Source organism: Filicampus tigris, chromosome 10 (genome assembly GCF_054856515.1).
Source record: "Filicampus tigris isolate MCC_2025a chromosome 10, RoL_Ftig_1.0, whole genome shotgun sequence".
NCBI classification, from domain to species: Eukaryota; Metazoa; Chordata; class Actinopteri; order Syngnathiformes; family Syngnathidae; genus Filicampus; species Filicampus tigris.
Window position 1 is genome coordinate 9,901,088 of NC_141226.1, and position 19,546 is coordinate 9,920,633.

Below are 19,546 nucleotides of genomic sequence, written 5' to 3' on the forward strand. Positions count from 1 at the left end.
ACTTTCCAAACGCAACAGGTGGCGCCCTCCCTCTCTTGCTCCACCTGGTAATCAGTGATTTGCCTCAGGTACGTGTGCTATTGTGCTGGCTACATGCAGGACGGCAAACATTCTTTACAAGTGCATCAACCTTTGAAACGGCAATCACTCTTTTTACTTCATGTACTGCTGTGCAAAGTCTATTATTATTCATCCTATCAACAATCTGGGTTTTTATTTTAGCTCCCGGCATCTGCTAATCCTTCGAGGGCACAAAATGTTAAGTCATCAATAAAAGGTATGGTTTGTTCATAATTTTGGAGACAAATGCTTTTAATTGATTAAATGAACTGTCTACTTTTGTAGTCTTGTCCGTTGAGGAGGAGGATTATAGGGTGTCACTGTTTTTCCCCATGAGCCGATTCAGTTTATGGTTTGTTTAATTCCTGTCCTTTTTTAGATACAATCTTAATTCTCTTTTAGAAAAGTGTCTATCAGGATTCAGTGTTATTTATAGAGCAAAATGAAATATTGAAATGGCTGGGCATCTATTACCCATTTGGTTTTGAGCGTGGATTTGCTGTGATTTTTCTTTATATATATATATATATATATATATATATATATATATATATATATATATATATATATATATATATAGTTGTGGATTTTAGTCAGTTTTTTTATACTTGCATGAGTAGTGATACCGTTACACTGCCTTGCACTTTTGCCTATGAATAAAAACATTGTATTTTTATTCACTGTATATCAGCTTTTCGTTCTGTTCATTTGGGACAAACCTCAATTCCTGACCACTACATGATACACAACTACTACTCAAACAAAAGTAATATAAACGTGCAAAAGTAAATTACTTCTACTCCTACTTCCACAACCAAAATAAACATAGCAAGTAAATACACAACTGCTGTTACTGTGGCTGCAACTACTAAAAACAACCAAATGCAAATACACTAAACATGGGAAATAAATACACAGCTATGGCTTTGAGTATTCAAACAAACAAAAGAATAAAAAGTAAATAAAACGACCTTACTTCTGCTTCTACTACAGTACTACGAACACTCAAACAAAACAAAAAAGTGCATTCACAACTACTACTCAAGCAAAACAAATATGAAAAAAGTGATTTTCTCTAAACTCACCGTTGAATGGACTGAACATTGGCACTTATGTCCAAGGTCCATGCATTATCTACACCACTTCATCCTCCATCCTCACAAGGGTCGCGGGGGGGGCTGGAGCCTATCCAGCTGTCTTCGGCATCCTCGCTGGACCGTTCATTTAAACATATCAGTAATGTAAAAACTATTTATATCAAATTGTACCTTTTGGCTCTATTGTGGCCACATATGGCCAATTGAAATCCATGGAAGCTACTTTTTTAAAGTCCTTGTTATTGGATAAACTCAACACTTTTTTGTCATGTTTTCTACCAGATTACGTTTATTAATTTTCGGACAATGGAGCAATTACATGTAATCGTATTTTTCAATGGTTCTCTAGTGGAGCAAATGAATCTGTTTTGAGAACAGGCAAAGCCCTTTACTGACCATCAAGAAGAATAACTTTTTATACCGCTAAGTGGAAGCTCATTTTGCTGGCTGTAGAAAAGACTCTACTATTAGCAATACAAGAAATAAAGTCCATACTGAGAATATATTAAAAATGTCATTTTTGAGCTTGTTTGAATGGATATTTTATATAATGACTACATCTGATATCAAGTAAATCATACCAACGTTGTTGCTGTACTGAGACTAATGTAATAAGCTGGAATAGCAGGCTGTTGCGTTTATGAGGCAAAACTGAGAAGGGCACATCAGACAGGTTGGGGGGGTTGTTCAGCTCCAGCTTCATTGACGCAGGGTACAAAGTTGCTAAGCACCCAAACAAACCAGTTGAAAAATTAGGTGCAGTACTTAAACATTGCTTACCGGGAACCTGCGTTGTCATTTCACCTGAACACCTTAAATGTAAACCGGTGGATTAGTCCAGTGATTTCTGGCCAGTGTCCTGCAGCACATTGTGTCATTAGAGATCATCAGTTACGACACGGGAAATGATCCAATTTCACGTAATTGGTCTGAAAATTATTCATTTAAAAACAAATAATGTATCTTTGTGTTTATCTGTCAGTGACGCATAGTGACAATAACAGGAAGAGCAAAGTGAAAATAAAAGTATTCTAAAATTGACACACCAGAAGGTCTCGCTAACAACCCGCCGAATTTGAATGATTTAACAAAAAAAAAAGGCAAGTATGTAAAATGAGACTTCAAAATCATGAAAAACGTAGCCATTGTCTCCTAACCCTGGGAGCAGGTCCACTGAAACCACACCCCACTCAACTGTCAATCAAATACCATTACTACCACCTGGAAAAATGGATACTAATTCATCTAGCCAGCATGTCTTTTGTGTACACACACACATGTTTAATCTGCGAATACATATCGACTTAGAATATAGTGAAAGTTTAGTCGGAATCGCAGACGGACGCCTGTGTAAAACGGCGGACCAACCTATAGTATGTAATTTTTTTTTTTTATTTTAGACCCGGAAAAAAATTGTAAATGACGACGACAGAAGGGCTGCAGACAGATGACGAATAATGGACATTCAATTTGTAGTAAAATGCCCAGCTCTGGAAATAACATTCTTCATCACATTTGACAGTGTTACTGGTGTAAAATCAATATCCAAAAGAAAACGACCATTCATATATTTGTCGCGTATGCACAAAATGGGCTTGCAAGGTGCATTGACCACTTTTTATGGTAACAGTGTGATTTGTGTCTAATGTTTTGTTTTTTTGCTGAGAAATGCTCTGGACCGACAATTAAAGCCAAATGACTCATAATTCCGCAGAAAATGTCTTCCCTTTTGGTTTGTTTGAGAGAAAGTCACTGGAAGTGACCCAGGCTGAGCCAGAAGAAGTGGTGGTCCCGTCCTGTCTTAAGTTTAAGTAAGAATAGCCAAGTTCCCTTGGTGCAGAAAAGAAAAAGTGGTTGTAAAAAATGCTCACAGATTTGAGACAGACTAAAAACACTAATGACAACACATCTGCATAATGCAAATCTAACTTTTACAACAGGACATTTGATTTGTTTGAGTGGGAGAAATGTTGATAATGCTGATTCCATTTGACATCTTATTTGATGTATGTATTGTCTATTACCCTTCTGGCATCGTTGTTCTTACCATTGCTCGTATGTGCTTTCTTTATGTTGTCTCTTACCATTTTTGGTATGAGCTTTTCTTTGTTGTTTCTTACCATTATTGGTATGTGCTTGTCTTTCCATTGCTGGTATGCATATTATTAATCTAAGATAATAGTTATCTGAACGAATGTATATTGCTCTTATTTTCATTCATATTTTGGTTATATATTGCAATACTGTGTATTGTTCTGGATGATGTTAAAAGACAGAAGGAAGTATTTGAACTGTTACGTTATTGATGAGAAATAGGGGTGGGATTAAATAAATCTTCCCACTACTTTTCGAGTGCTTTTGATTTGAATATCGAACCTGCATGTTTTCTGTTTTCAGTATTGCTCAAGTCTTGTTTTTTTTGTTTTGTTTGTTTTTTGTACGCAGGTAATTTATGTTTTATGATAAGTAATGCTCGAAACAAATAAAAAATGGAATGGAAATGGACCTTCCATGAAAGGAAAACTCAAGACGCATCTTTCCGAGTTGGCATTTACAGTTTGTGTATGTGTCAAAGGGGGACAGAAGTATGCAGGTGAGGAGTGCTGGCATAGGTGGTAGTGGAGGGCGAGGGAGGCCAGTCAGCCTCATCTTCCAGCTTCAGAGCCAGACACTTGTATTTAGTCTTTGGGGGACGTTTTTTACAACAGAGGATCCAGGAGAGAAAGGCCCAGCCCCAGCAGTTATTCACCATCTGAGAACAGGTTCAGCATGAAGCCAGAACACAAAAAGTTTGTCAGTGAGACTTGCACTCTCAAACTGCAATTGGAAAAGAACGTTTAAAATTACAGTGGACCCTCCAAAGTCTAGCGAGAAATTTTATGGTTCAACCAGTTTCTGCAAGAATATGCCTTAAAAGCTAACCAAAACTTGTAATGTGTGACATCACGTCAGGCATCAGCAAATCCAACAAGCGAGAGCAGTCATTCTGGAAGTGAGGTACGTAGGCTCTCTCTAGTGGTACATGACAGAATTACTGCCTAAGTATAGTGAACTCTGTGACAGTTTTTTCACTAAAATATTCAGTTTGGATACCACTACTTAAAAAGGTTGTAGCTTAAATGATTAGAGACAAAGGCATGCTGTAAATGTTGCTTGGTGCAATTTTGCTATTTTGGTGCTTAAAGGGAAGCCAAGCCCAAAAACTTCTTTATAAGAAAATCTATGCAGCCCCACTAGTTTAAACATGGCATTCTTCTGATTAATATTGCATTTGTGAAATATGAGTTAAGCAGCAAAATCCACCCATTTTAAGCCATCTCAGAGGACGGACATTTTGCCACTTGTCGACTGAAAATGACTCATGAAAATGCTCAGCGCTCAGACGACAACCAATCACGGCTCACATTTTTTCTGAAGCTGCTTGCATTCGTACATATTTTTGAAAATGTTAATTGATCTACACGTTTCAATTCACAATCAACATCATTTCACAGGTTGACCCCTTTTACTGAGCTACATCTCTGTTTCACATTTGTTCTGATTTTTCTTTTTCTAAACATAGATGTTCCTCTCTGTTCATAGTATCTGACTTTGTGTTGGAAGAGCCTCTGAACACAATAAAGTGGCATTTTATCATTTACTTTAAACATAAGATGAGCAGTTTTAAAATCCACCAGACTGTAGCATTTAAGGATCTGTGATTTTATAAATACATTATTGGTAGGCCACTATAATCAAGGTTCATTATCGTGGTTGTGCCCTTCTGTAAATAAGAATGGCATTTTGTTGATTTGTATGTGTGTCCCCAGACATCCACAGAAAAAAAAAAACATTATATATATATATATATATATATATATATATATATATATATATATATATATATGTGTGTATAAATGTGTATATATGTGTGTGTGTGTGCGTGTGTGTATGTATGTATATATATATGTATTTGTGTGTATGTATATGGGACTAGGAATCAACTGAACAATGTAAAGTATTTTGGTCAAATGTGTTATACTTTATGTAATATTCCTATGGCTTTCGATAATTTTGTCTTAACATGGTTTACATGCAGATTATTAAAAAAAAACATTTTTGATCATGATTTGTGTTTGATTATTGGACCAATGGTACCAAAATAATATACATTTCCATCCATCCATTATCCAAACCGCTTATCCTCACAAGGATCGCGAGCATGCTAGAGCCTTAGTTTTAGCTATATTTAAGGATAGTTTACTGACGTCAAACTACTTTGTACCATTTCAAAGTGTTTATTTCCACTTGTGCTCATTTATAATAATACTGGATTGAATATTTTAATTGAATCATTACTTCATCAATTCTTTCTTTTTTGTCAAACGAAGTGTTAAATGCTGTAACCAACAGCGATACTGGAAGAGTCACAGAAAAGCACAGTAGCTGTCCTTAGAAATGTTACAACATTTAGAGAAGGTCAAATTAAGTTCAGCCCAATATCCTAAACTTTTTGTGAGGAGTGTATATCATGAATTAGATTATGATGAAGACAGATGGGAGCATGAGCGTACCTCCAGTATGAAAGACACAACAGCATGCACTAAAGAAATGATGAGGAGTGTAATGCGCCATTCGTAGGGAACATCTGCAATCTGAGGGAAGAAAACGCACATATTTTTATTTAACAACTAGAATAATACATTTAACATTTATCTATTCAATAGTACAGAGCCATCAGACATGACATGGGGAAAAAAGCAATTTGTGGCAAAAAGATAAAACGTCGCCTCAATTGTGGGTTTAATATTTCTATGAAAAACGTGGACGTCTTCCATGTAGCACCTTCGCAAGACACTTCAATACGCCTAAGGGTCTTTATTTTTTATTATTCCAATGCCTCTCAATAATAATGATTACTTGCAATGGGAAGCTTTTCAGAATCTCATTGTAGCTCATCTACTTTAACATTTCAAGAGACGGTGCGCTTTATTTGCTTACTCTACTGTTTGCTACTTTGCGGCCACTAATTGGCATTTTGTGCGGTCTTTATATTGCGGCTACAATTTTGACATTGTTATCTCCATGTTTTGCCTGGGACCTATTACAAATGAAGTATCAACCACAAACAATCTAAATAAATTACCACAAAAGGTTCACCTGAAACACGTCGTCTACAGCAGGAATAGGATGAAGCAAGACGAACAGGAAAAAAGCATACTGAGTGAAGACAGACCACATAAATGCATCTGAAAGTTAAAACAGAAGTTAAAAAATTGTTAATGAAGCCATAATACCACTATGAAGGTTATGCAAAGCAGGGGCGGAGCCAGATCGTGGCTAATGGGTGGGCCTGAATATTTCTCTCACTGAGCACAATCCTCCTGTCCCCAGATCTGCCTTAGACAACCACAACTATGCCATTCTTATTATTCGATAAAATAAAAAACATAATGAAACACAAATTCAAAAATAATTCAATTTAAAAAAAGTTTAAAAGTAAATATTTTTTCATGAATCTCACCGGGTGTGCAGCCTGTCAATCTGGGTGGGCCTGTGCACACCCAGGCCCACCCATGGCTCCGCCCCTGATACAAAATCGGAATTATTCATTTAAAGTTATTTAGAAGGAAATATACCAGTTGTAAAGCCACATAACTGATTGAGAAAATATTTCCTTTTGTCTTACAGTTTTTATACGATGGTTGTCTGAAGGGTTTTCCCTTGCAGAAGGTGATTGCTACAGTCAGGTACTGGAAGGCCGGAACGTAGAAGACGGAGGTGTTTTCAAAGTTCTTGACGTCTGCATACAGATAATTCGCACCGTACAATCCTTCAGATGATGGAATTACACTCAAATTGAACAGGTCGGTCCCGTCATGCCCAATGGCGGAATCGTGACTGTGGAGAGACAGAATTAGTCAATACATCGATTTTATCCATCCACCCATTATCTAAACCGCTTTGTCCTCAGACAGAAAGAACGAATGTGTGCAGTTATGTCTTCGTGAAAGCTTTTTTTCTTCTTCTCGTGTATAAAACAGCAGGGTGTACACTGTTACATCCAGGCGCTGCCGCCATTAGATTCTGCTTTAGTCGAGTGTTGTGAGATCCACGTTGCCATCGCGGAGACAGTGAATAGGACAGTGATGGATAAGATGTTGTGCCGTTTCAGGTACAGGTCCGCAGTCACATGATGGTGATTCGATAAGTTCGCAGCGGGAACTTGTTGCTGCTGGAGCGGTCAACCCCAGTTCTTTGATGGACGCTTGAGTCCCACCCAGTCTTTTCAGAGGAGTGCTGAGCCAGGCAGGGCTCTGATGTTTGAGTGTGCCATAAACTAATCTGGTCTTGCAGTTTTTTTTTCCCCCCCCAAGTGCTACTCTCGGCTTCTAGGATGTTGAGGTTGGCGTCATAGAGCCCTGCGAGAAGGATTTCAACCTCTGGGGCTGCATAGCTAGTGCCTCAGTGACCGACAGATTTTGGAATTGTTCAGTTCATTCGGACATGGTTCTTTACAGAAATGGTGAGCAGCTCCATTTTACTGACTCATTTATTTGGTTGGTAAATTTAGAATTTCATAGGAAGTGTTACTCACATTGACTTGGGCGGCTCATACCAACTCTGTCGCCGTACTAAGAAGAAAGCGACAATCTGGAAGAGTAGGCAGTTGAAAATCTGGGATATAAGTGAGCAGAGCACCGAGCAGGAAATCAGGCTGGTTTCAGGGGTTTGCTGCACCAGCTTCTTCCACGCAGGGTTCAGGCTCACTGCACATTAAAACAAACAAGTCCAAAAATTATGTAGTTTAATATTGCCAAACAATAGCCCAAATGTGAAATGTACTAAATGTTAAAGGTGCCCTTCCATCATAATTAATTTTTCCACTGTTTTATGCATAACATACAGTATATCAAATTAATTTGTGACTTGTTTCAAGTGTGACATCGATGCAGTTTGTGGACTGGATGCAATAAACGATAATATGCCTGTAAAGTGCTCGGATTTGAATTCCGCGCCGTTAAGATAAAATGATAAAAGGGGCCCTTTAACGATATGATGGAACATGTTACTCACTTGAAAAGACAACAAAGACAGTGATGCCAATGTCAATAAATAAGAACTGGTAGAATCCAAAGTTTGTGAGAACCTGAAGAGGACACTTTTCACATCAGACACACGGCATCCACGTCTGCATATCTCATCAGTATGTGCTACTGGCAATAATAAACACAAATGACACCAAGAGACAATGCAATAATTTTTGTGGTGTGCAGTCCCACCCGTTTCTTTCCTGTCTTATTAAAAAAAAAAACTCCAACAAATGTGCATGATGTCAAGTTATCTTCTAATTCCTTCTTCTTTGAATGACAAAAGGCAGAAAAAAATATTAACAATAAGGCAGTAGTAAATTGAGTGCAATTACCCTGTTGCATGTGTTTAAAACATCACCATGAGAAATAAATGTGTACAAACGAGGCAGAATAGTTACCGAGTAGAGCAAAGCCGTGCTGCAGAACAAGATGATGACAAAGAGGGCCATGTATTTGAACACACAGAAAGATGTAACAAGAGCAGCGCGGCCTTCCCTGTGGACAGTGAGGGGAAAATAACTAACATTTTTATTTAAAAAGTGTCCACTCTGAAGATATTAAAATGAAGATATGCATATGATTACATAGATGTCACAGAGTGCCAGTTGATCTCTGGCCATTCTCTTTATGTAAGAAAATGACACAAGTGGACTAGACAGGCAAAAGCAAACAAAATAATCAATCCCAACTGCCTCATTAATAATTAATTTGGTCATTTGTACTACCTGATGAGGTTAGGCACGCAAGAGATGTTTGGAATGGTAGAGGTAAAGGGGGAAGCTGCTGAGGCCTCCAGCTCAGAGAGTGAGATCCCACTGTGCGCTTTCTTCAAGGCCTGAAAAAGAAAGAGAGCAACTCTCAGCGTAACAGTGGAAACTCACCAATCTGATAGTGAATGGCTCATATCAGCACACAGCACTGTTTTCTTCAGTTGAGAATTTTTTTTTTTTTTTTTTGGGCATACTCACTCCACAGTCATTAGCACCATCCCCACACATCCCAACAATGTAACTGTAATGTTAAAAAAGAAAAGAAAATGTCAATATTATGCAGAATGGAACACTATGAAAATAGCTTTGGTAATTTATTAAAAGAATAAAAATAAAAAATAAAACACAACATAAAAATCAAGCTGACCCGATGCTTTGCAGGGCTTGCACCAGCAGAGTCTTCTGCTCTGGAGACATGCGGGCAAACACAGTGGCTCTCAGGAGAACCTACAGCAGCCCCATGAGAAAAGGTTAAATCCAGGACATCGAAAACCAAACAGACCAAATGTTATCTCAATACCTTTTGAACAAGTTGTGGAAAGTGCTCAGAGATGACAGCGAAGGCTTGGCCACTCACAGCGAAGTGATAGCCTGTGTCACCCTCAAAGTGCAACCTCTGTCCAGCAAAGCTGATCGGAGACATCTGAACAGACCAAGCAACAGAACATCATATGTATTTGAACATTTCCTTGTTAATTCCTTCAATTCATGTTAATTCCTTTAGATAAAAGGAGTCAGGGGAAAAGACAAAGCATGCAATACATAAAGTGAACTACAGAGTATAGAGTGTGCTACATATGTGTATTTAACTTATACATGTGTAAATTGAGGATGGAGAGAGAGGCCAGTTTGCGTTCCAAGATTTGTTGTGTTTTGTAAACTGCTCTAGGACTGCGATATGATCTCAGAGTAATCTACTCCAAGAAGGGCTTTCACAGACATAATTGAGGATTATCTCTCACAAACGTATACGTGACTGAAATGCTCTCATGCTCCCTTCAGATTTTCTAACTAAAAGTGAGGTAATCTAGAATTACTGTACGTGCCTGATGGCATGTCATGGTACTGAATTTGCCCTCTCTGATATATAATGTACATTATATAACAAACTTTTTAAAAAGTATATTTTTTCACATTACCACAGTTTTTCTAAGTGTCTGTCTTACTTGATTATTGTTCAAAACGGGGTTCTCAGAGTAGCGCCACATGATACTAGCAGGGTTTTGATCATCCGGAGGCACAGCATCTGCTATAATGACTTTCTCATGGGCTTGAACCATCCCGCAGTCTCCAGCCACTGATATTGCTGTCAGCATGTTGTCACCTAACGACATACAAATGCGATGGACCGTATGTGAACTTCAAACACTGGCAACCTGACAACACTTAAAAACAGTGTTTACCTGTAACCATCAAAGTTCGAATGTTGGCTTGTCGTAAGTCAAGCAAAACACTAGCAGTCTGTTGTTTGAGTTTGTTCTGCATGATGATCAAACCGAGGAAGTCCACGTTGGTTTCTAGCTGCTCTCTGTTGACGCCAAGCACGCATGCACACACACTCATCAAAATCAATACAAAGGGCAAAAGGCATAGCGGAAAAGTGAGTAATTCATACTGCACTGTAACAATTTAGAATTACTTATATTAGTAATTAAAACCATAACTATACCACAAAATGATGATCCCAAAATGGATTTAATATTTCAGACTAATTTTAAGATACACAATAAATGGCTTACAGATGGCGGCCATTTTGTCACTTCTGTTGACTGAAAATGATATCACAGTTGCTCAGGGCTAAGGTAACGACCAATCACAGCTCACCATCTCAGGGGCGGCCATTTTGTCACTTCTGTTGACTGAAAATGACATCACAGTTGCTCAGGGCTCAGATACCAACCAATCATGGCTCAGCTACAGAAAGCAGGTGAGCTATGATTGATCGTTACCTGAGCCCTGACCAATTATGATGTAATTTTTAGTCGACAGAAGTGACAAAATGGCCGCCATCTGTAAGCCATTTATTGTGTATCTTAAAATTAGTATCAACCAATCATGGCTCAGCTACAGAAAACAGGTGAGCTATGATTGATCGTTACCTGAGCCCGGACCAATTATGATGTCATTTTCAGTCGACAGAAGTGAAAAAATGGCCGCCACCTGAGATGGCTAGAAACAGGTGGATTTTGCTGCTTAATATCTCATATTCCACAAAATGCAATATTAATCAGAATGCCTTGTTTCAACTAAGTGGGCCTACATAGAACATATTTTTTTTAAAACAATGCTTGTGTTGACTTCCACTTTAAATGTGGGGTGAATTTGTGAGTACTGAATCAAAAAGGAGGATTACTGTTTTGATCATTTAAAAGTTACTTTTCATGACATGTGGAACTCCTGCCAATACTTCTCCCGGCTTGCATTTATTGTGTTCATTTAAAGACTGAAGTTAACGTTTGACCCATCACATGATTTGTGGATTTGTCATAATCATCTCCACATATTTTTGTTGTAGCTCATTAAACTAAGCAAATATCTGTGCTTGACTAGTGTGAACAAAGAAAAATATTTGCTTATTTTTATGCGAAAGAACATTCTTTTGATTTCTGAAGTGGCTTCAATAAACCATTTAAACAATTTTGGTAGTTAAAGATCTTAACCTCCTGTGTACAATGTTCCTTTAACTGCAATAATTGTGTATAAAGGAAGTCATACTGCATTGGCCGGCTCTGGATTTTGGCTACTAATTCTTTGATTTGAAAGACTTATCAAGATAAAATCCCTATCCAAATGTTTTCTCTCTCAATGTCACATACATTACATCACCTCTTGGCTAATTGCACTTTAACATCAAGGTTGATGGCAATAAATTACGGTCATACTCTTTCAAGTTCAAGAAATCTAGTGTTTGAATGTTTGAGGAGGGAAAAAAAAAGTGAAAAAACAGTCTTCAAGCTTGGAGTAAAGCACAGCGCTTCAAGACCAAGAATGTTTAAAATAAATAAATAACATCTTTGTGTTCTGGGGTGGGATGTTCCTGTAATTGTGCAATAGGAGCATTGATGGAGGAATGTACTGCACAATGGCTGCTGTGAACTTTGTGCCAAAAGAGTTTGGACTAATTTAAGTAATTGAGTAACTTATCATTCCAAAATAGATAGACATGTTGGAATATATACAATATTATATAATTGTAAATAATGTATAAGAGATTGTTTTTTTCTGTTGTTGTTTTTTTTAAAAGACATTTCCATGAAACTTTTAATTTTAATTAAGAACAATTTTACAGTGTAAATTGAGAACCTTGCATGGAGAAAATCATTCTATCTAGGCTATATTGCATAATAAACCATTAATGTCTGCAATGTTAACATTAGTTTTTGTTACAATTGAGTTTAACAAATAACAGTGTTGGATTTGGGTGGGCAAACAAAAGTATGTGTATGTGTTTTGGTAGAGCAACAATCTGCTGATACGAAGCTCAGAATTCCAGAAATCATTTAAACATTGCATGCAGCTTTAAAAAAAAGTGTTGTGTGGCATGTTTCTCTAATCATTCAAAACGTATTAATTAAATTACGTATGGATGAATGCATACCGGCTGAGGCTCTGGACTTCTGCCAAGGAGAGTTCAGTCTCCAGTTGATGATGCGCCAAGGCGATAACCCTGAACCCCTGCCGGGTGTAAGACTTGAGAGTTTCTTTGAAACTCTGTGGGACTGTGGAGACAAACATTAGCACAGCAGGCCTGTCTGTCATTTGTGAGATCAGCATATTAATTGTTTTAATGACAATTAAAATACAGTAAACCAAAAAATTGTCTTACAGATGGAATGTCAGGATGAACCTTGAGTATATTAAACTACGGTGTTACCTTCACAGGTGAACTTAATTTGACCTTTTTTGATCAATTGAATGCAAGTGTTAAATGTTTGTACTTTTTGCACAACTTGCTTTTCTCCAACCAGGCTCTGAATGACAAAATTCACAAGAGGATGTCCACTTCTATGCCTTTCTGTGACTCTCCAGTCTCGCTGTATTTTTGTTGCAATCTGCTGCTGCCACTCTGTGACACTCGAAGCACAGCAGCCACCTCCCTCTGAGGACATCCTGTGTGACTATAAGGTACTGTTGATCAATTGTTGGGTGTCATCTACATCTAATGCCGTCAAAATGTGAACAGCACAAGGTAGACAACTGTTTAAACACTAATTCAAATTCAACCTGGAAATCTATGTCAATTCATGATTAAAAATTGATGTGAATGTGGCTGTTTAGTTTCTCGTTGTTAGCAAACATCAAATGTGCTAAAAGTACTGAAACACTGAACAGTTACTTGGAAATGTGCATTCAAAAGTTTAGATTGTAAAAATTATAGTGCATTTTAAGGCCATCGTTCATCCATGCACTCTAAAAACACTTGGGGTCAAAACAACACAATTTTGGGTCAAAAATGGACCGATCCACTACTGGGGTCCATTTGACCCAACTTCGTGTGGTCCTCCAAGACTCCTGGTTTCTGCAAAAACAACCCTAAAAATGGATAGTTTTGTTCAAAACAACTCCAATAATCAGGCTGTTTTGTACAAAACAACGCAATAAGGTGGGTTAAATTGACCCAATTAGTGGATCAGTCCATTTTTGACCCAAAATTGTCTTATTTTAAGTGTTTTTAGAGTGTGGACACACACGTGTCTGACCTGTGTCTGGTTTGCAAAGGTTAGCCACAGTCTCTGGAGCTCCTTTCAGGTAGCTGTGCAAGTGATTTTGTCCCAGCTGCCTGACCACCACACTCATCCTCTGCAACGCCGAGGAGAAGGGGAGCTGGCGCACAATGCCAAATTCACCAGACTGAAATTTGCATATCAATATTGATTATTTTCCCCCAAATTTACATTTCACAAGTGGCATAGAGGATAACACTGATCACTGAATTGAATTATGGATTACCTGCTGCGGAAGTCGCACAACAGTGGAAATGTTGAGATTGTAAAGTGCAATCTCTTCTTCTCTCGGCTCATCGAGAATCTGAACAAAACATAACGTATGATGTAGCTTCTGAAAATAAATCCTATTCTTGCGCAATGTGTCTGTGTGTCTCCATGGCATAGTTAAATGCGCCTGTGTTCAAGTATGTTGAGTGTAAGCAATTCATTTTCCTTACCGAGCCTGTGGCAGTGAACATCTTGAGGTCCAAAGGGTCGCCAAAGAGTTTGCCCTCTATGGCGGTTAGTGAGTGGCAAGTAGCCATGCAGATGACAAAAGAAGTCTTGACCAGATTCTCTGTTGCGACCTCAGTGTCTGCAGGTGAAAAACTGTGTGGGACAAGGAGAATATGACTGCTTATGTGTACAAAAGGAGCAACATGGATCACAGTTTAATGATAAATTTAATTAATGATCAATTTTATTCCTTTGAGAATAAAATTACAATTATAAAGAGTGGGGAACACAGATGGACAAAATGCATAAAATATTTATTGGTAGATATTTTTCTTTCAGATTGTATATTTGTGCAGTCTGACTTATTTCATCTTGGACGAGTTGCAGCATCATTCAGTCAGGTTGCAGTGACAAATTAGAATGTCTCCAGGGAGCAAGGAAAAAAGTGATTGGAACTCACAATCATGTGGTGAAAAGACAGTCTAAAAGTCCAAGTCAAACTATTTCACACATGAATCAGACCAAATAGAACATAAGCACCAGTTGTCATAATCAGATTTCTAGTGATCCACTTGAGGGGTAGAGCTATGGGTGGGCCTCGGTGGCTCAGGCCCACCCAGATTGATAGACTGCCCAACCAGTGAGATTCCTGAAAAAAATATATACCTATCACTTTTTGTTAAATTGTCATGTCATGTCATCTTCCAAACCGCTTAGCCTATACAGGGTCGCGGGGAGGTGCTGGAGCCTATCCCAGCCGTCAACGGGCGAAGGCAGACTACACCCCGAACTGGTCGCCAGCCAGTCGCAGGGCACACACAGACACCATCACTGAGCGGGAATCGAGCCCACGCTGCCCGCACACAACGCGGGTGTGTGTACCACTACACTATCAGTGACCTTGTTAAATTATTATTACATTATTTTTGAATTTGTGTTTTGTTTTTTGTTTGTTTTTTCATTAAGAATGGCATAATTGTGGTTGTCTAAGGAAGATCTGAACTTCATATTATTCAGTTTGTCATTTTAATTGAATATACGATGTGTCAGGACAGGAGGATTGTGCTCAGTGAGAGAAATATTCAGGCCCACCCTGATTTTTCCAGGCCCACCCATTAGCCACCTTCTGGCTCCGCCCCTGATCCACTTTGTCAATCCTGTAAGGAAACAAATATGTGAAGAGAAAACAACAGGCCTTTGTTACATACCGGCCATTTTCAGCTCTCTGAATACCCCACAAGTCCAAACCATCCTCGGTAAGCGTTCCGGTCTAAAGTAAATATGCAGACACAAAAGTGGTTGCTTGAGTTAACCATTAATCGGCCTCAGAGAAGAGACATAGAACTCTGAAAAGGTTTGTTCCTAAATCACATTTAAATATAGATATTATAAAACCTCACTTGACAATGCAAAAATGAGTATGTATATACATGTGCTTCAAAGCGCAACAAATATTAGTGCATATTGAACCAGTGCTTTTATTGTGTGAAAGGCAATGTAATAAAAGAAAGCTGTGGAAAACACCCACCTTGTCAAAGCAGACCAGGTTCAACTGACCACATATGTTGATCCTTTGTGGACTTAGACAAAAGATGCCCACTCGCTTCAAGCGCCTCTGTGCGTGCCCAAGGCCAGCAGCCAAGGCCACAGGTAAGATCGGGGGTACAGCAATAATGACGATGTTCAGCGCGTCGAAGATGATGCCCCGAACAGGAACCTGGATGGGATGAAATCAATACATCAATATGACACCGAATCTGAATAACTGGCCTATTTCACACATGCCACCTCGTTTAGGACATCGATAGTGACGGTGTACACGAATCCAATCGTTGCCAACACCACCATACACATCAGGAACTGTGTGGCATCACGGTGCAGTTTGAAGTCGGTGGGTTTAGGGTAGAGGACGGAGCGCACAAGCTGACCCTTTTCTGTACTAAAGCCTGTTGGACCATGTAAGGTATGATGATGCGCTTCGTAAGGCAAAACAGCCGGAGAATGTATTTTCAGCAAAGAGGCCAGTCCTTGCCTGTTCTGACCACGACCACCTTCACCAGCTCATCAGCACAACAACGGCTTTGGATCACATGTGAGCCACATAAGAGGGTGTGTCGCTTGTGTTGCTCTGAATTATAGATCTCGTTTGCCTCCTGGCCGAAACCGGGTAAACTGGTCTTAATGACAGGTACACTCTCTCCTGTACATCCAAACACAGACAGAATTACTCGCCTACTTTCACATGCATTTCCCCCTTTTTTTTTGATAAGCATCAGTAATTGGCGTAATTTTACCCCACAAATAGTGCAGGTGTTCAAGACAACTGCTACGTAAAAAGAGGTCATCAAAATGAGAAAGGTCAACCTGTCAACATGCTCTCGTTGACTGTGCAGGTGCCACAGACAAGCACGGCGTCACATGGCATTATCATCCCATTGGCCGGAATAGCGATGACATCACCAGGCACGAGGTTAGTCGACATGATTTGTTCAATCTCTATGATAGACAAAGAAAAATGTTGATTAATATTACACTCTACCCCGCAGCAGGAAATTAATGGACTGCTCTTCTAAAGATTTAAAGTGTTCATGTCAGATTACACTTGATGAAAAGCATGCCTTTTTTCCCCCTGCACACAGACACTCTCACCATGCTGTGTTCTACCACCATGTCATGCAGCCTCAAGTGTTGCTAGAATGAGATGAGACAACTGGTGAGAAAAGATCATGCAACACATGCTGTTCAAAGTTTCTGAAAAACTTTTATTGTATTCATGTTGCACCATATCTAAGGGGCAAAAATACAGTAAAAGTACAGTCAATTTTCAAATAGTATTTTCTAGCTTTTCCCTAATATCTTGCCTGTCCCTAAAATGTGTCACTACCGAAACACACAATAACACAAGAATAAAAATAATTCTACTAGCCGATTCATATTTTTTTCCATTCCCCCCACTACACAGTATTTTTGTAAATTAATATATATGGTTTTGACATCAAAACCAATCAAAATGAATTTTTAACAGAATTTAATATTACTTTTTCCAAAATAAATCAAAATTTCCACGCTATTTTTCATTGTAAAATGTAGAAAGTTGATCATATTGACTTCAAAAGTCATCACTAATTAAAACAAACATACCCTTAAACAATCATTATCAAATTGTTTCAACCAATTCGGTAGAATGGCTCATATATATAGTGTTCATTAGATCAGTCTCCACTTACTTTTCGAATGGTGTACAGAGCTGCAGCGATTGCAAATAAAAACACTACCGTCATGACCGCTGCATAATCATAGGAGTCTTGAGTGGACCACAGAATAAGAGCAAAGAGCTGGAAGACGTAAAAGGGATTCATAACCTTGAGGGAAGAAGAGAAAACAAATGATTAAAAAGCGGCTAAAGAAACTAGCCCAATGTTTTTCTCTGAACCAAAAACCTACCTCTTTTACAAAGATTTTGAATAAAGACGGCACGCTTACGTCAATCTCATTCTTGCCGAAAAACAAAGCTCTGTTGACAAGGAACATTCCTAGTAAATGCATGTGACGAGTGTGGTGAACCTAATCAAACGTTTGAGGGAAAATCTCGAATTTTGCTACCTGTAGTGCTGCAGTGTTTTAGGGAGTCCAGAACTGTGGTCCCTGCGTATTGCTGCACAGCTCACCTTGATGTCCTCTAAGCCACTAAAATAACAACACACGTTTAATTAATTGCATTGACATTCACAAAATGTTGACTGAATATCCAATATGATCAAATAAGACCAATAATAATCACATTGTTTATGGACCCGTACTTAAATGGTTCAAAGTTCTGTGTCCCTTCATTCCAGTAGTATTTGACGCTGTTGTGGGTGAAGTAGTGGACCTAAGAAAAGGGGGTCGTCAGTATCGTAGTTGACCTCATATACTTAAAAACATGCGAGTAAAATGTTGAATGATAATTTTCTGGGTTAAAATGATATTCCTGCCAAATATGTACAGTAATCTAGTTCCAATTCAGATGAAACCGTGTTTTCCAGCTTCTTAGGCTGGCCACAGTAATTTAGCTGAAAATGAGATCATTTTGAATACATACTTTCCAAAAACAACTTGAATGCAACTCATTTGTTTGACGTCTGTTTATTTTCACAATTAAGTACCTTATAGGGCTCTCTATGAATGAGCTTCCAATTTTGCTCCTTATCTTCAGCCTTGAGGTATTGGTGGTCTTTTCCGTTCAGTAAGTCACCTGTAGACTGCTGATTGACACTATCAAAGGGGGTCTTCCCTGGAGCCATCAACACTTGTACTTTGACACAAATCCACTGTCTGAATTTGTCCTATGAATGAAAACAGATGCATATTATTTGCTATAACTGATGTTATGCTATGCCAATAACCATAACAGTTAAAATCCTCAATTTTTTTTTTTAATTAAATCACTTAAGCGATTAAAGTGTCCCTACTGTATGTTTCATGCTAAATGGGTTCATTTGAAAATCTGTACAGATATTGTGATTTTTCTTCATTTTGAACAACCATTACACATATTTTCCCCACTAAATCCCTACCTATATAAATACACAAATAGTTGTATATTAAAATATTTGCATGCCACAATTTTCCATGACCTGATTTCAAATTAACAACATATATAACAAACAGTATAATCTGACAGAAGAATATTATCAAAATATTTGGGGGGGCGGTTTAATGTATCTTTAAACCCGTAATTCCCTCCCCCCCCATATTATGCCTCCAATTAAATTAAAGTAAAAAAACATGGGCACAGCAACACATTGAGCATTTCCGTGGTAAAGATTAGGTATCTTACGACTTTCCAGTCTCCGCATGGCTCAAGCTACTGGGAGGCCATCTGGAGGAACCTCATTCTTTGAATGTGTGATAAAGTAGGCTTCTGTAAAAGATACAGCCATTCGTTTGGTGCTGGTGCCTTTCAAGGTGGAAATGTCATTATGACTTTTTAAAGACCCTTTTGTAGTTCCAGCTTTGCCTCTCATACATTGTACAGGCACATTCTGAGTTAGAGATGACCGTACCGTGGTCCTAAGCAGCAGTATTTGTGCCTCGCTCAGTGAGGAGTGCACGTAGGTCGCTTTGACCGCCCATTCGGGCAGCCAGTAGAGCAACAACAGCAGCAGCCCACCGGAGCAAACTGCACCAACAGCCACTAGAATAATTTTCCACAGGCACGGCCGGTACCCCCACACCTCCTGCATGGACCAAATAACAGAATCCATTTGTAAATTGAATACTCTACAGGCATCGAAAGCAGTCATGTTCAACTTTTGGAATCCCACAAGGATTCCTTTTAGGGCAACACAACTCATTTATCTGACTATCATGTGCCCCACTGCGATAATATGACAGAACAAAGT

At 38.6% G+C, this 19,546-nt stretch overlaps 1 protein-coding gene and 1 long non-coding RNA gene across 2 annotated transcripts in view; one reads left to right on the plus strand and one right to left on the minus strand.

The window, feature by feature from the left end:
* LOC147140758 (uncharacterized) lies at positions 1–12,854 on the plus strand. Its single transcript, XR_015088342.1, has 3 exons — positions 1–68; positions 223–277; positions 12,829–12,854. It is a non-coding gene; the product is annotated as an uncharacterized LOC147140758 (long non-coding RNA).
* Positions 1,474–19,546, minus strand: part of LOC147140759 (polyamine-transporting ATPase 13A3-like) — a 19,841-nt gene continuing 1,768 nt past the window's right edge. Inside the window, exons 3-31 of the mRNA XM_086042807.1 lie at positions 19,208–19,381; positions 18,308–18,487; positions 17,963–18,033; positions 17,766–17,849; positions 17,607–17,676; positions 17,390–17,524; positions 16,781–16,853; positions 16,527–16,658; positions 16,195–16,362; positions 15,951–16,108; positions 15,691–15,879; positions 15,371–15,432; positions 14,165–14,315; positions 13,951–14,028; positions 13,701–13,851; positions 12,599–12,719; positions 10,404–10,528; positions 10,167–10,324; positions 9,521–9,643; positions 9,368–9,447; positions 9,199–9,241; positions 8,956–9,065; positions 8,629–8,725; positions 8,214–8,286; positions 7,735–7,906; positions 6,826–7,037; positions 6,297–6,385; positions 5,711–5,791; positions 1,474–3,909 (exon numbers count right to left, since the gene is read on the minus strand). Of these exons, the coding sequence (XP_085898933.1) occupies positions 3,727–3,909; positions 5,711–5,791; positions 6,297–6,385; positions 6,826–7,037; positions 7,735–7,906; positions 8,214–8,286; positions 8,629–8,725; positions 8,956–9,065; positions 9,199–9,241; positions 9,368–9,447; positions 9,521–9,643; positions 10,167–10,324; positions 10,404–10,528; positions 12,599–12,719; positions 13,701–13,851; positions 13,951–14,028; positions 14,165–14,315; positions 15,371–15,432; positions 15,691–15,879; positions 15,951–16,108; positions 16,195–16,362; positions 16,527–16,658; positions 16,781–16,853; positions 17,390–17,524; positions 17,607–17,676; positions 17,766–17,849; positions 17,963–18,033; positions 18,308–18,487; positions 19,208–19,381 (3,543 nt within the window). The 3' untranslated portion in view covers positions 1,474–3,726. The remainder of the gene's footprint in view (positions 3,910–5,710; positions 5,792–6,296; positions 6,386–6,825; positions 7,038–7,734; positions 7,907–8,213; positions 8,287–8,628; positions 8,726–8,955; positions 9,066–9,198; positions 9,242–9,367; positions 9,448–9,520; positions 9,644–10,166; positions 10,325–10,403; positions 10,529–12,598; positions 12,720–13,700; positions 13,852–13,950; positions 14,029–14,164; positions 14,316–15,370; positions 15,433–15,690; positions 15,880–15,950; positions 16,109–16,194; positions 16,363–16,526; positions 16,659–16,780; positions 16,854–17,389; positions 17,525–17,606; positions 17,677–17,765; positions 17,850–17,962; positions 18,034–18,307; positions 18,488–19,207; positions 19,382–19,546) is intronic.